The sequence below is a fragment of the Aristolochia californica genome, unplaced genomic scaffold, assembly GCF_029961685.1.
Source record: "Aristolochia californica isolate CCGP_79_NKW_82.1479 unplaced genomic scaffold, dmAriCali1.0.hap1 SCAF_16, whole genome shotgun sequence".
Classification (NCBI taxonomy): domain Eukaryota; kingdom Viridiplantae; phylum Streptophyta; class Magnoliopsida; order Piperales; family Aristolochiaceae; genus Aristolochia; species Aristolochia californica.
In genome coordinates, this window is record NW_027181837.1 from 15,824,610 (window position 1) to 15,838,243 (window position 13,634).

General features: G+C 34.5%; 2 protein-coding genes across 5 annotated transcripts in view; one reads left to right on the forward strand and one right to left on the reverse strand.

Annotated features, from left to right (window-relative positions):
- Window positions 1-6,668: 6,668 nt before the first annotated feature.
- LOC137953680 (uncharacterized) lies at window positions 6,669-10,531 on the forward strand. 2 transcript variants are annotated; one of them, XM_068801145.1, is made up of 4 exons: window positions 6,669-6,862; window positions 8,160-8,378; window positions 9,700-9,812; window positions 9,900-10,531. In XM_068801145.1, the coding sequence occupies exons 1-4, from the start codon at window positions 6,728-6,730 to the stop codon at window positions 10,264-10,266; spliced, it is 834 nt and encodes a 277-aa protein (XP_068657246.1). In that variant the 5' UTR covers window positions 6,669-6,727; the 3' UTR covers window positions 10,267-10,531. The 2 variants fall into 2 exon arrangements, with proteins under 2 accessions (XP_068657246.1, XP_068657247.1); XM_068801146.1 differs by having other exon boundaries at window positions 8,160-8,258.
- A 1,298-nt stretch (window positions 10,532-11,829) lies between these two features.
- The window catches only part of LOC137953488 (uncharacterized), a 43,257-nt gene continuing 41,452 nt past the window's right edge, over window positions 11,830-13,634 (reverse strand). For all 3 annotated transcript variants that reach the window (XM_068800914.1, XM_068800913.1, XM_068800912.1), the window contains 4 exons: window positions 13,491-13,629; window positions 12,359-12,483; window positions 12,092-12,274; window positions 11,830-11,981 (listed from right to left, as the gene is read on the reverse strand). In XM_068800914.1, the coding sequence (XP_068657015.1) occupies window positions 11,942-11,981; window positions 12,092-12,274; window positions 12,359-12,483; window positions 13,491-13,629 (487 nt within the window). In that variant the 3' untranslated portion in view covers window positions 11,830-11,941. The remainder of the gene's footprint in view (window positions 11,982-12,091; window positions 12,275-12,358; window positions 12,484-13,490; window positions 13,630-13,634) is intronic.

Here is a 13,634-nt window from a genome sequence, read left to right on the forward strand (position 1 = left end):
TTTGAATTGGACTCAACCCACCGTCCATTACCCAATTTACTCTTAATTGGACTCAACCCACTCTTGGTTGCCCTACCTACTCTTAATCAGACTTTGTACCCATCCTTATAATTAGGGTAAACACAAGAAAATATAAACAAAAAAGAACTTATGTGGTGGATATTTATAATACCCAAATCTTCTCACCACATAGCATGATCATTCCATGACACTTCAAAATTATTTAACTGCAACTAGCAATTGAAAATCCTAAAAATCTTATCTCTATAGAATAATTTGTAATTTCATAAATATGAAACCGACATATTAATGAACCTTTCGAAATGGTAAGTCATCCACAGATGCTCAAACTGAATTCTACATGGTAGTATTCCATAGCATAAAAGGTGTATGCAATTTCTAAGAGTAGTAAAACAAGAAGAATCTGCATAATGGAGTAAGACTCACATTTAACCCTCAGGAGTGGTCTACCATAAGGCATGTAAACAACCCTCTTATAGGTAAAATAAATCATTTTATCAGTTTCAGAACTAAAATACTTCTAATTTAATTCAAATCACAATTCATATATGCATATCAAATGGCCCTATAAAAAAATCCCACATAAGACTAAAGCATTGACATAAATTCCCAAAATCTCAAATTTATCTGATTGATAATGTCTAAAAAAATGAAGTCCAACCATGATGTTGATTATGAAATTAAACATCCCCAAAACAACCTGAGGAACATAGGATAGAATTCAAAAGCATTCACTAATTTATTTATCATAGCAAAAGACTTCAAATTTAGCATGGCTAATTTCTTCACAACCCAATTAGCCCTAATCCACTTCAGGAATATCAATTTTAGAATTCTATACCTCAGGGGGGGGGGGGGGGGTTAGACCTGAATTATTTGGTCGTTAGTCCAAAATGATCTCCTCTTCATTTGAATAACGTCAGGTAATGTGCTCAGGCAAAAACGGGGGAATTAGGTTTCATATCTATTTTGCGAATCATCCACATGAATCGCGTGCAGGACGCGTTTCTCCTCCCCCCTCCCCTGATGGAAAAAATTTCTCACATTTCGTTTTCTCTCTGAAAATTCTCCAACTCAGCCTTCCTTCCCTCAATTTTTTTCCCTCTATCTTCTCCTTCGCTTCTCCCTCTCAGCCTCCCTCTTGACCACCGTCACAGAGCTGCCATCGCAAAGCGAGCACGGGAGGCCGAGCCTCTCGGTGTACCGTCAGAGTGCCACCTCCGTCGTTGTTGCCTACTGGCCTGCCGTAGTCTCCCGCCATTATCAGTGCTGCGAGGAAGACGACGCGCGCGGTGAGAAAGATGAAGCTAGTTTAATTTTTACTAAGTTAGGAAAAATTAAACCTGTGTCATAAAAATAATAATACATATTTTTTATTTTAAAATAATTATTTTTATTTATTCAATATATTCATTTTATAATTACTATATTAAATTAGTGATTTAATATTCATAATTAAAATATTTTTAAAATAAAAATTTGATAAAAAAAAATTTGGTTTAATTATCCCATTGTTATAATTAATCAAACCAATGGTATTAAATTTTGTGATAATATATTATTAATTAATAATACGTAAAAATATATATTATGTTATTGATAAAATAATATATTTATTTATTTATTATATTTATTTTTTATTACTATATTAAATTAGTGATTTTTAATATTAAAATATATCTTATGTTAGGGTTAAAATAATTTATTTCTTTATTATATTTTCTTATGTTATTTTTTATTTTTATTTAATTTTTTTATAATTTATTCTAATCACATGTAATTATTATATTAATTTATAATAAATTTTAATCATTAAGTGATATAATATAGTGTTTCATTAATTAGTTTATTAATATATTTTAATACTACACATTAAATCACTTATAATTGTAGTAACAATGCTTATTTTGGTTAATTATCTTTTTAGGCATATGTTCTATTTAAGTATAATACAAAAAATTACTCATTCTCTTGTTTATATAATATTTTTCATTTTGGGGGCTCTAACACTGGAATTTATTTTCCATTGCAGTTGAATTCGTCTATACTAACTCCCAAGGATGAGTTGAAGTTGAATTAATTTATTTAAGATGAATTGAAATCTTGACTTCATTTCAAATTAATTGTGGATTCAACCTTAATCCAAATTTAGGAACTTCAATTTCGTGGTTCTAAACTCAATCTAGTTCTAATCATTTTTAAATCAAATAGAATATGACATTTCAGAACTCAAATTGATCCTAATCCAAGTCGGAATCTCAATTTTAGAATTTGTTTACACCCAACATATTTCTAATCATGCTTAAGGCTAAGGATTAGGGTTAGTGGTTTGGGGCTTAGGGCTAAGGACTTAGAGTTTAGGTTTTTAGGCTTAGAGGTTAGGGTTTGGGGTTTAGGGTTTAGGTTAGGGTTAGGGAGGGTTTTGAACCCTAAATCCTAAAAAATGGTAAGGGTTTAGACCCTAAACACACAAAATTGCAATTTTTATTAAAAAACAGAAATCAACTTCCATTAATGAGGGTTTAGGGTTTTTGGAAAAGGTTTAAGGCCTAAAAACACAAAATTGAAATTTGTATTAAAAAACAAAAATCAACTTCAATAAAGCATCCATTAGAACAAAATCATCATTTAATTAACAGAAATAAAATACAACATTCAATGGCATAGAAATCCACAAACTAAAATACATAAAATTAATAAATGCATAAACCAATTCAATCAAGTTTCAATTAAACTTAGCAATAACTTCAATTTAAATCACACTTTAATTTATCTTGATAGAAATTTCATTAACAAAAATTCAGAAATTAAATTGTAAATCACACTAAAAATCAATATAAATCAATACATTAATTAAATACCTAAATTAAAATCAATACAATAATTAAGTACATAAATTAGATTCAATTTGCATAAACCCTAAAAAATTAACCTACTGAATCAGTTTCTAAAATTCGGGTTTGGAGGGTGAGAGGAGTTCAATACGTCTTCGATTTTGAAAGGGGGCAACGAGAGGACGAAATTATAGGGTATTAAGAGAGGGGGCGCCGAGAGGATGAAATGATAGGTTTCGATTTTGAGAGAAGGGGCACTGAGAGGATGAAATGATAGGCTGCAGTTTTGAGAGAGGGGGCAGCGAAAGGATAAATAAAGGGGAACAGAAAATAAGGGTGAGGGACGTGGCTAAAACGACGACTAGGTTGAGAGGAAGAGAGGGCGTCAAGGGCCAGAGGAGTGTCAAGAGGGAGGCAAAGAAGAGCGTCGAAAGGGAAGCAGAGAGGAGCATCAAGAGGGAGCGAACCAAAGAAAAATTAGAGGGTCAAGAGAGGGCTTACATGGAGCGTGATGACCTGGCATTCTACATGGATGATGACATGGCTAGTCGATTATGTGTCGGGTAACATGTCGTTAGACTCTTTGGGTGCTGATGTGCCATGATGATGTGGTACCACGCAGCGGTCAAAGCTTACGTACACATGTATAGTTGACCGATCAAAGTTAAGTATTTTTTATATTAAGTTTAAAAATTGATTATTTATGCTATTATTTATAAAAAAAATTGGATAGCATAGTAAAATTTCATTCTTCCACAACCAGCAATCAAAAAAGAAAAGAAAAAAAAATGGAATAAAATAATTAAAGCAATTTTACCCCACTACAACAGAATCTTTACATGAGAATGTGAAGAGCTATCTCAAGCTGAGCCCACCTGCTCCTGCCCACCTTGCCCTCGGCCGTGCTGTGCTTGAGTTATCGGCCACAGCTTCTTGTATGTCTCTGAGGACTCCAGAAGAGCAAAGTCAGCCACGGTACGAAAGATCTCTGGCTAGTGAGTTTTCAGACTCATCAAAGACTTCTCGCTCACCTGTCTGCACAACCTCCGGTGGGCTTCAACATCCTCGTCCAGTTTCTTCTTGGGTTGTTCTACCACAAGCTCCGGTGGGCTTCAAATCGCTGCAATTTGGTTCCTGATACTCTGTCTCTTCTGGCCTGTCTGGGTCTCGCATCTCAGCCACCTACTAACCTGATAGATTTGCTGAAACAGCGATTAGCTCTGAATCTAACGACATGGGTTAATTTCTTCTTATCTCAGTACTTTCTCTAAATCTCTACTCATGCTAGCAACACGTCAAACCAGCCAAATGGATTCAATTTATTCTCTTGGTCTTTACACGATCCAGCCATTTTCTTGCTCAGAAGCAAAAAAAACATTCCGACTTCTCTCAGATAATCTGGTTCGAAAGTCCTTCCAAGAGGTCATTGAAACAGACACCAATGGAGTTATATGAAGTTTTTCATCATCTTTGCTTATGTTCTGAATGTATGGAAGAATAAGGTGAGAATCCCCCAACAAGAAGAGAAAGTAATGAGACACTAATCCGAGCTAGATCATCTGTTCTAGGATTAAAATCTTCACTGAATCAACCCTTGAAATACGAAATGAATTGGATAAAGCACAACTCTCATCATAGTAGTTGAACAAACACCATAGAGAAGCTTTTAAAATTTAAACGAGCTGATCCAGAAGAGACAAATCTCCCTCAACAACCAAAGGGGGCAGAAAAGTAAAAACCAGTAAATTTTGAACCCTCGTAGAAGAGCATGGAGTTCCCCTCTTCCCTTTCATGTGGATTAGATGCATGGTTTATGGGGTTTTTGTTAAAAAAATCAAAATATACGTGCTTTAAACGGCAGCCTTCTTGCTTTTAGATTTGTTGTCAATTTTAATTTATTTTATTATTTATAAGAATAATAATAAAATGGGAAGTAGTAAGAAATAATCTCTTAGTGCTTCTTTACATACTAAATTATTAAGTACTTTGAGGGGATGGGTAGGGGTGGCATTGAGCCTGTTCGCGAGCAGCTCGGTTCTATTCGATTTATCTGGATCTTGAATTGAATTCGAGATTCAGATGCGGCTCGTTTGAGTTAACGAGCCGACCTCGACCGAATCATGATTCGATTCGAAAGCTCGCGAGCCGACTTGTTAACAGGGGGGAGGAGGCTAGAAAACCGTATAGAAAAATTTTGAATAAGTATTCGATAATTTATGCTATAACACTTTTAGTATGAGACAATTTTCATAGCAATTTTGTGTTTGATATTTTATTTGATTAAAAATTTATCGATAAGTATAGTAATATATTAGATTGATTATTAATTTTTATTTATTTCCCTATAAGAGGCAATAAGAGGTCCATTTAACTTTCCTAAGAAAATTTTAAAATATTTCTTGTAATTTTCTAGTAGGTCTCTAATTGTAATAGGATTTTATTTAAAGGTTTTTTCGTTTGGAAATATGTATCCTAGGAAAAACATTTCTAGTTTTTCCTAGAATATAAATTTTCAATCAAGGGCACTAAGGAGGCCATAGTAAATTTATGGCCAGATTAAAAAATTATAAAATAAGCTAGACAACATTTAGGGTAAAAAAGATTAATATTGGTGGGTTCTAATCCATTACCGAGATTCAATCCCGAACCTCCCCTATCATTCTTTTTTTTTTTTAAATGTACGCATAATTTTATAGATAATTTATTTGACATATATTTAATGTAGAATATTAAATGTAGGTTAACCTGGAACTCGGCTAGAGCTCGAGCTCGAACTCGGTTAAAATTATTAGGCTCAAACTCGATTAAAATTTTAGGCCAGAGGCTAGGTCGGCTCGAGCTTGAGTTCGAAATCTTTAAATCAAGCTCGGCTCGAACATATGAAGGTTCAGACTCAGTTGCATTCGATATCACCCTTATGCCCAATTTTATGTAAAATGTATGTATAATTTTATATACAATTTATTTGACATATATTTTTAAAAAAGTTTTAAATGTATGTTAGAGTTCAAACTCGAGACATGTAATTTTTGAAAAGTTTTAAATAAATGTTGAAGCTCGAGGTCGGCTTGAACTCTGTTAAAATTATTGGCCTCGAGTTCAATAATAATTTTAAGCTCGAGGCAAGACTGAGCTCGAGCTCAAGTTTAAAATATTTAAATCAAGCTCGAAGGCGATGCCAACCCTTGGGACGGAGCATTGACAAAAGCGTTTATCCATGTAGGTGGGCCATCGAGGAGTCAATATGAGCCAAAATATAATAGTCACAATAGCTATAGTGTGACCCAAACTGCATTACGGATGGAAAACTTTTCAAATTTTGTACTTGGGCATCAATTCATTGCTTGGTTTTGAAGTAGGTATCAACATCAACCAATTTTCTAGCAAAAATTAAAAAAAATCGATGTTGCGATTTGACAGCTAACGTGGTGCATGGAAACAGTCCTACAAAAAAATTGTGCTAATGTGGTGCATGGAAACAGTCCTACAAAAAAATTGTGCTAATGTGGTCCTAGGGTTGGATCTCTAAGTTGATATACTCTCATGTAAATGAAGTGCTACATTTCTATCAAAATAAAAAATAATTTTGCCTGACACTAACGGCCAGAGCATCAACTTACTCGGCAGCGACGGTAAACCAATACCGACCTTGGAGGTGTCACTGGCACACAAACCAAAGGTACGCAAAGTGAACACCAGCAAGTTAATTCCATTCCACGACTGTCCTTTTTGCCCCCATAACTTCTAAGATCAACCGTATCTGTACAGCCGATCAAAGAGTCCTTTTTTTTTTTTTTTTTTTTTGTCACCAGAGTCCATTCGAAGGAATCTAAATATCAGTCACACAACTCGCATACTGAGAGGAGAGAAGAATGGAACAAGTGACGATGATTGGGGTGGTGGGTGCTGGGCAGATGGGTTTCGGGATTGCCCAGGTCGTTGCAGCTGCAGGGATAGCCGTAGTTCTCCACGACTCTGACGCTAAAGCTCTCGAAAGAGCAAACAAGGTCTGCGCTTTCATTCATTTTAAACTTTTTGTAGGTTTTTCTTTTCCTGAGAGACTTTGAATTTTAAGTTTGAGTTTTGGGAATTTCAATAGGAAGTTGATCCTGTCGATTATGAACCAAACTCTAGATATTAGAAAATGACACGCTATCTAATTGATTCCAAATTAGAGAGTAAGCTTTGAAATCGACCCTTTAAATATACGCTTTTCTCTTATGAATTTTATTCGAAAACTTGTTTTCATCAATTTGTTGCCATGTTTGATCCTTTTCTGCCTGTTGGTGTAATCCTGATACTAATTCATAGAAACCGGTGGAGAAGTGGTTCGCAGATTATGAGTTCCACAAGGTACATGCTGCGCGTCTATAGGTGGTGTGTCTCCTCTGATAAGTATATGCTAGCACTCTAAAAAGAGTAGCAAAATAAATAGTGAAACTATATCTTTTTTTTTTTTCATTGGTTTCAACTAAAAGGTCCATTGTTTTCTAGGAGGGCATGCTTCGAGTGCCTGTTACACAAGGATCTCCTTTGACTCGTAATATCTGTCTAAGACTGTGATCTGCCATTTTTCTCTGGCACAACTTGTTCAAGTTTGTTATCCAGGGACCTGCTTTTTCTGTGGTTTGATGTGCGAGACTGTTTGAAGTATCCCACACAATTCAAAAGGCAGTCAGACTAAACTATTAGCTCAAGTAAAATTTTTTCAGGACGCGCTTTCCGCATTGCTCATGTTTGATTGATTCTGTCACCTTCTGGACTTATTGTCTTAGTAGACTATGCTGCATTGTTGGACCATTTGTTTCTTCATACTGGGTCTGGAGCCTAGTTGTCAGAATGGGAAATAAAAACTGGAAAAGAAACAAGAAACAAAGAAAAGAATGCTGTGGAGGTCATATTAAAGTGTAGCAATTTAATATTTACACTTGCTTGTTTTTGAAAAAATGTAATGATTTAACTTGATAATTAAATTATTGACTCAAACTAGATATTTTAAAATTTCTTTCACGTTTACTTTTTACCTGATGAATATGGTTTCCATGAAATTTCAAAAAAGATTCAATGAATTTCCTTGTCTCCTATAAGTTCATTTAACTCTCGTATAAAGTCCATCTTTGTAATGTGTAGTGTGTACACTTAAGTGTCTTGTTGTCTTATTTTGAGAGGAAAGAGGAATATGCCAAGAACTATGTGAGATTCATCTCGAGTATTATGTTCTTTCTGACCCATAGCAATTATAGTGCCATCCAAAAAATAGAATAAAAATATATATGCTGATATATTTGCTTCTCTACCTTACAGTTGATTGGTACTGGAGCTAAATCTGTTCGATGTAGTCCAAATTTGGAGGAGCTTCAATCTGCAGATGTTATCATTGAAGCCATAGTGGAATCTGAAGATGTAAAGAAGAGCTTATTTTCTCAATTGGACAAGATTGCAAAACCATGTGCTATTTTGGCATCTAATACAAGTTCCATTTCCATTACCCGTCTAGCATTTGCAACTAACCGTCCTAGCCAGGTTTTACTTCTTGCTGTGCAATATATTTGTTCAGATTTCAATATACAAGGAGAAGAGAGGAATCCTCCTGTTTCTGGATTTGAGCTTTATGTTCACTTGCTCTTCCATTCTTTGAAGCTCCATGAGAATATAGTTCATTCCATGACAACTATTATTCACTATTTCAAGGATGATGATTTATCTGGTCTATTTTCTTTAAGCCTTATGGTTCTAGAGCCTAGGAGTTTTGTATGCCTAATCAATATGACTGGCTTGAGTCAAATGTTAACATACTTGATTTTGGGGCAAAATTTTGCTAGGACGACATGTTTCCTTGTCGTCTTAATGAGGGACATGAACATAATTCTTCATGTTTGCCGATGGACCATCTTAACAGAACTGGAAACCTGTCTAGTCGTAATTTCTGTTAAAGGTACAGTGTTGTAGTTTGTGCTTCCTGTCCTGTATTAAAAGCACAGGGACAGATTGAGGTTAAAAACAAAAAAACTTTTCTCCAACAAATTGAATGTATCAGGAAGAACTCCTTTCTTTTCAAAGGTAAATGTGCCCCTTTTCAGAAAGATCTTTGCTGTTGTTCATCTACTGCATATTGGAAGGATATATCTGTGCTTTTTTACATTACTTGCTCTATGTGAGGAGTTTGTGAGGTTATCAAGCAATTGCTGCATGGTTCCAAGTAAATGTGAAGACTCACCTTGTGGCCTATAGATGGCATGAATTTGTGATTTCCATCAGACTAGGGATTTAATAGATTTGATTTGTTGATGACTATAGACACATGATAGTGGTTGCATGCCTGCTTCTATTGAAGGTGTCTCTGTTTTTTCCTTTTTCCTTGGTCATATTTTGAAAGAACCAAGTTTTGACATGTGGAGGAAGTGAATCCCAAACCTTGGAAAGGATCTTTAAATTTTTTAACCTCATGATGATGATTAAGGTAGCAAATATGAGTTTTGAGTAAAAAATAAACTACTCTGCCTTCAGATATCAACACACTTCAATCATCGATTTGATGATATAGACCTAATGCAATTATTGCAGTCAGATATCATTTAATAAGTATCATCTCTTGTTAGTTAGTGACCATGCTAATAAACTATTTATGTGGAAAGTGACCATAATATAGGTACTATACTATTTTTATGGGACCAAACGTCCAATACCATGAACAAAAAAAAATACCATGAAGCATTAGTGCAGGTCTGGTTTTGGTCCTTCCTGATGTTGGTAAATGGCACACTTTTCATATGTGTGATCTAATCTACCTTTGTGATGCTGGAAGTGCAAGTTGTGAATTCCAGAAAACCATATTCATTTTCAGGTGATTGGCATGCATTTTATGAACCCCCCTCCTATCATGAAAGTGATAGAGATCATTAGAGGAGCACAGACATCGGATGAAGTCTTCCTGAAGATCAAAACCTTGTCAGAAAGGTTGATTCTAAATGCAGATATAATCTCTCTACCCATCCTTATATTGTATACGAAGTTGTAAAATGATTAGAATCACTGTAATTGCAGGCTTGGGAAGATAGTTATGTGCTCTCAAGACTACCCTGGTTTCATTGTGAACCGGATCCTGATGCCTATGATAAATGAAGCCTTTGATGCTCTTTATACGGGTGTGGCAACAAAGGAGGACATTGATAAGATGAAACTAGCTACAAACCATCCTATGGGTCCTTTGACTCTTGCAGATTTCATTGGATTGGATGTCTGTCTTTCAATACTGAAGGTTCTTCATAAAGGTCTGGGAGATGACAAGTACGCTCCTTGCCCACTACTGGTGCAGTATGTTGATGCTGGTAGACTTGGCCGGAAAGGAGGCATTGGGGTTTACTCTTACCCAAACAAAAATCAGGCTGTCAAACCACTTCCTCGCCTCTGATTCCCAGTACCAGAGCTACCACTACTTTCTAGAAGAACCGTTCTTTCATCTGGGAGTAGAAGATAATGTGCTGTTTTCCTGGTGAGAAAATACAAAACTTAGATGTGAATAAAATACTACACTGGTGTGCTGTAGCTGTTTCTTGCAGCAGGAAACATGAGAAGCATGTTTCCAAATAACCCAGTAAATTATGTGAAGCATTTCAATCAACACTCATCTAGATAGCTACATTACGTGAAAGAATACCTACCATGACTCTTTCTTAACCAACCAATTGATCACTGCCTCTTAGACGTCTTGCTGCATCGATTTCACATTGCTCGTATTCAGGCAAATGAAAGATCCCAATGTTTTTGTGTTTAAATGGGGAAGAGAAAGATAAAGGCTCAACATATAGTGGGGTTAGTCCAACATGTGAGATGAATTACTTAGTTCATTAGAATAAGGGTTTAATGTACAATGAATTATATTTCAAGTAAATCATATCAATTCATTTGTTTAAGCAAAAAACGGGTCATTTGGATTCCGACTTGTTTTGTGAATCAAACGATTGAAGCACGCGTGGTTTTTCGCCCCCCTCCCTTTCGTCAGTTTTCCTTCCTCTTAACCTCCTGAGCACGAGCACGGGAGGCCAAGCCTCAGTCGTATTATTTTTATTTATTTAATATATTTATTTTATAATTACTATATTAAATTAGTGATTTAATAGTCATAATTTAAATATTTGATAAATTATTTTGGTTTAATTATCTCATTGTTTTAATTAATTAAACCAATGGTTTTAAATTTTGTGACAATATATTATTAAATAATAATACATAAAAATATATATTATGTTATTGATAAATATATATTTATTTATTATATTAATTTTTTATTATTGTATTAAATTAGTGATTTTTAATGTTAAAACATATCTTATGTTATTAAAAAATAATTTATTTATTTATTATATTCGCTTATGTTATTTTTTACTTTTATTTACTTATTTTAATCATTTATTCTAGTCACACGTAATCATTGTATTAATTTATAATAAATTATAATAATTAAATAATATAATATAATTTTTCATTAATTAAGATATTAATATATTTTAATACTACACGTTAAATCATTTATAAGTGTAATAACCATGTTTATTTTGGTTAATTATCTGTTTAGGTATACATAATATTTAAATATATTATAAAAGGTTACTCATTCTCTTGTTTATATCATACTTTTCATTTGGGGACACTAACACTGAAATCTGTTTTCTAGTACACTTAAACTCGTCTACACTAACACCCAAGGATGAGTTAAAGTTGACTCAATTTATTTAAGATAGAATTGAATTCTTCACTTCATTTCAAGTTCACTATGGATTCCACGAAATCATGTGATTTGGAAGACAAGGTCACTAGAAAGCTTTTACAGAGACAAGATGAAAGTCCAAAGGGCTTCCTATGGTATATGCAATCACAAACTCTTCTTGTTTAATCTTACAATTTTTCAAAATCCTTAAAAGAATATGAGCAAATAAATCAACTAATGCAGAAAAAAAGCATGAAGCTGCCAAAATTGGTGGAGGGGGTGGAAGGGATTACGTAAGAAAAAAAATTGATTTGCAATTGCTATGTACATCAAAATAAATATGCACACAAATAACAGTTACAAATCATCGTACACAAACCTAGACAGATTTGAGATCATGGGACACTTGGCCCTGCCATCTGCGAAAATGACAACAAAATTTGGGTCAAGTTTAATGCGTATAACTAACTCATAATAATTTAATATCAGTAGCTATTAGTCTTAACGGCATGCGTCAACCATACTGGACCTTGCAAGCAGGAATTTAGCGAGGGGACTCAGGCTAGAATCTTCAGATAAATTGGCACTTGGTTGCTGCCTCTTTTCAGCCATAATTTGATTTGTGTTTTCTGCTTGTTGATTAGAAGGTGACTTTTTCACAAAGATTCGTGCTGCCAGATCCTGGAGTCCCTTCAAGGAAGAATCCTTTGAGCTGCAATAAATTATCTTGCTCAAGTGACTGAAGATTGTATAGGAGGCAACAAAAGAAAACAATGGCACAACTAGAGGGACGCACCTTCCTAACCGATGAAGCAACCTGCTGACAAGAACTTCACATGAGCCAGGAGTGCTGCGCTCCATTTCCATCAAAGAATTTATTACCATCCGCGTGGCTGAACCTTCTGAGTCATCACCAACAGCCTTCATAGCATAAACAAAAATTTGAGCAAGTGGAGGAGATACAGGTAATATGAAACAGACTAAATTCACCAGAGTTAGCAATAGAATATCTAGGTTTTAAAGTTGGGTTCAAGTCCATCCCTAGATGATTAGCCAAAATTAGGAGGCTTCTTCCCCACTAATACTACATGACTTCTTCTGATATTATGCAATTTGGGATTAATAACCACTAAAATGCCTTTACATTCAGGGCCTACTTAAAACGAACAAGAGGCCTAAGACATGAACAAGACACAGGTACAAGGTCAACAAGGCATAAACTATGCCCAACAAAGCAGACGTCCTAGTCTGATACCAAATAAAAATTGGGTCCAGGTCTATCCCGAGATGACTAGCTAAAGTTAAAGAGGTTTTTCCCAACTAATAACCATATGACTTTTCCAGATATTAACCCAAGTGGGATTTTTCCCATATAACATTTGCAATTCACTACATCCTTCTTTCATTCCTATTTATTTCCTATTATATTATTATCTTCTTTATTTTTTGTTTATTTTGTGATTCCATTCTGTCATTTTATCTTCCTTGGACCTAGCACTATAGCCAAAAGGCATGCATATTAAAACCTCAAAAGGCAATAACGGAAAAAGTGAAGAAACACCACAAAGTCTTAATACTTATTAATAAAAATCGAAAACAGAGATATAGGGAGTGCACAACTATGCATAAAGAACGAATAATAAGTGTGTTTATTCTAGAAATTAACAAGCAAACTAATAGCTCCCATACTTGAGTCAGCATGCTAACAATAAGATAAAGCTTTCCACAATTTTTTTTGAAACTTCCACAATTAAAAAATAAGATTAATAATGCCTATGAAAGGAAGCAGAAATAATAATTATAGCATTACAACTATAAGAGTAGTAATTCATTTAAGAATAAGATAAAACATGTTCACATACTCTTCATCTTGAGAGAGAGATGGAGAGTCGACAGTCAAACATTTAAATAATGTGCTTCATGATCACCTCTTTAAATGAAGGGATGAGAAGCAATGACAAAGCGGGAGATGAACTTGACACAGAAGTCCGTGTAACACCTTCATGAAGCATTACTGGATGTGCTTTTTGAGCAAAAATTTGTCCATCAAAATAATCAACTGAATCTCTGCC

Excerpts from the sequence above, each read along its gene's own strand:
- LOC137953680 (XM_068801145.1), top strand. The coding sequence starts at position 6,728 with ATGGAACAAGTGACGATGATTGGGGTGGTGGGTGCTGGGCAGATGGGT. Across the intron at positions 8,379-9,699 it reads CAACTAACCGTCCTAGCCAG|GTGATTGGCATGCATTTTAT; the intron begins GTTTTACTTCTT and ends ATTCATTTTCAG. Across the intron at positions 9,813-9,899 it reads ATCAAAACCTTGTCAGAAAG|GCTTGGGAAGATAGTTATGT; the intron begins GTTGATTCTAAA and ends CTGTAATTGCAG.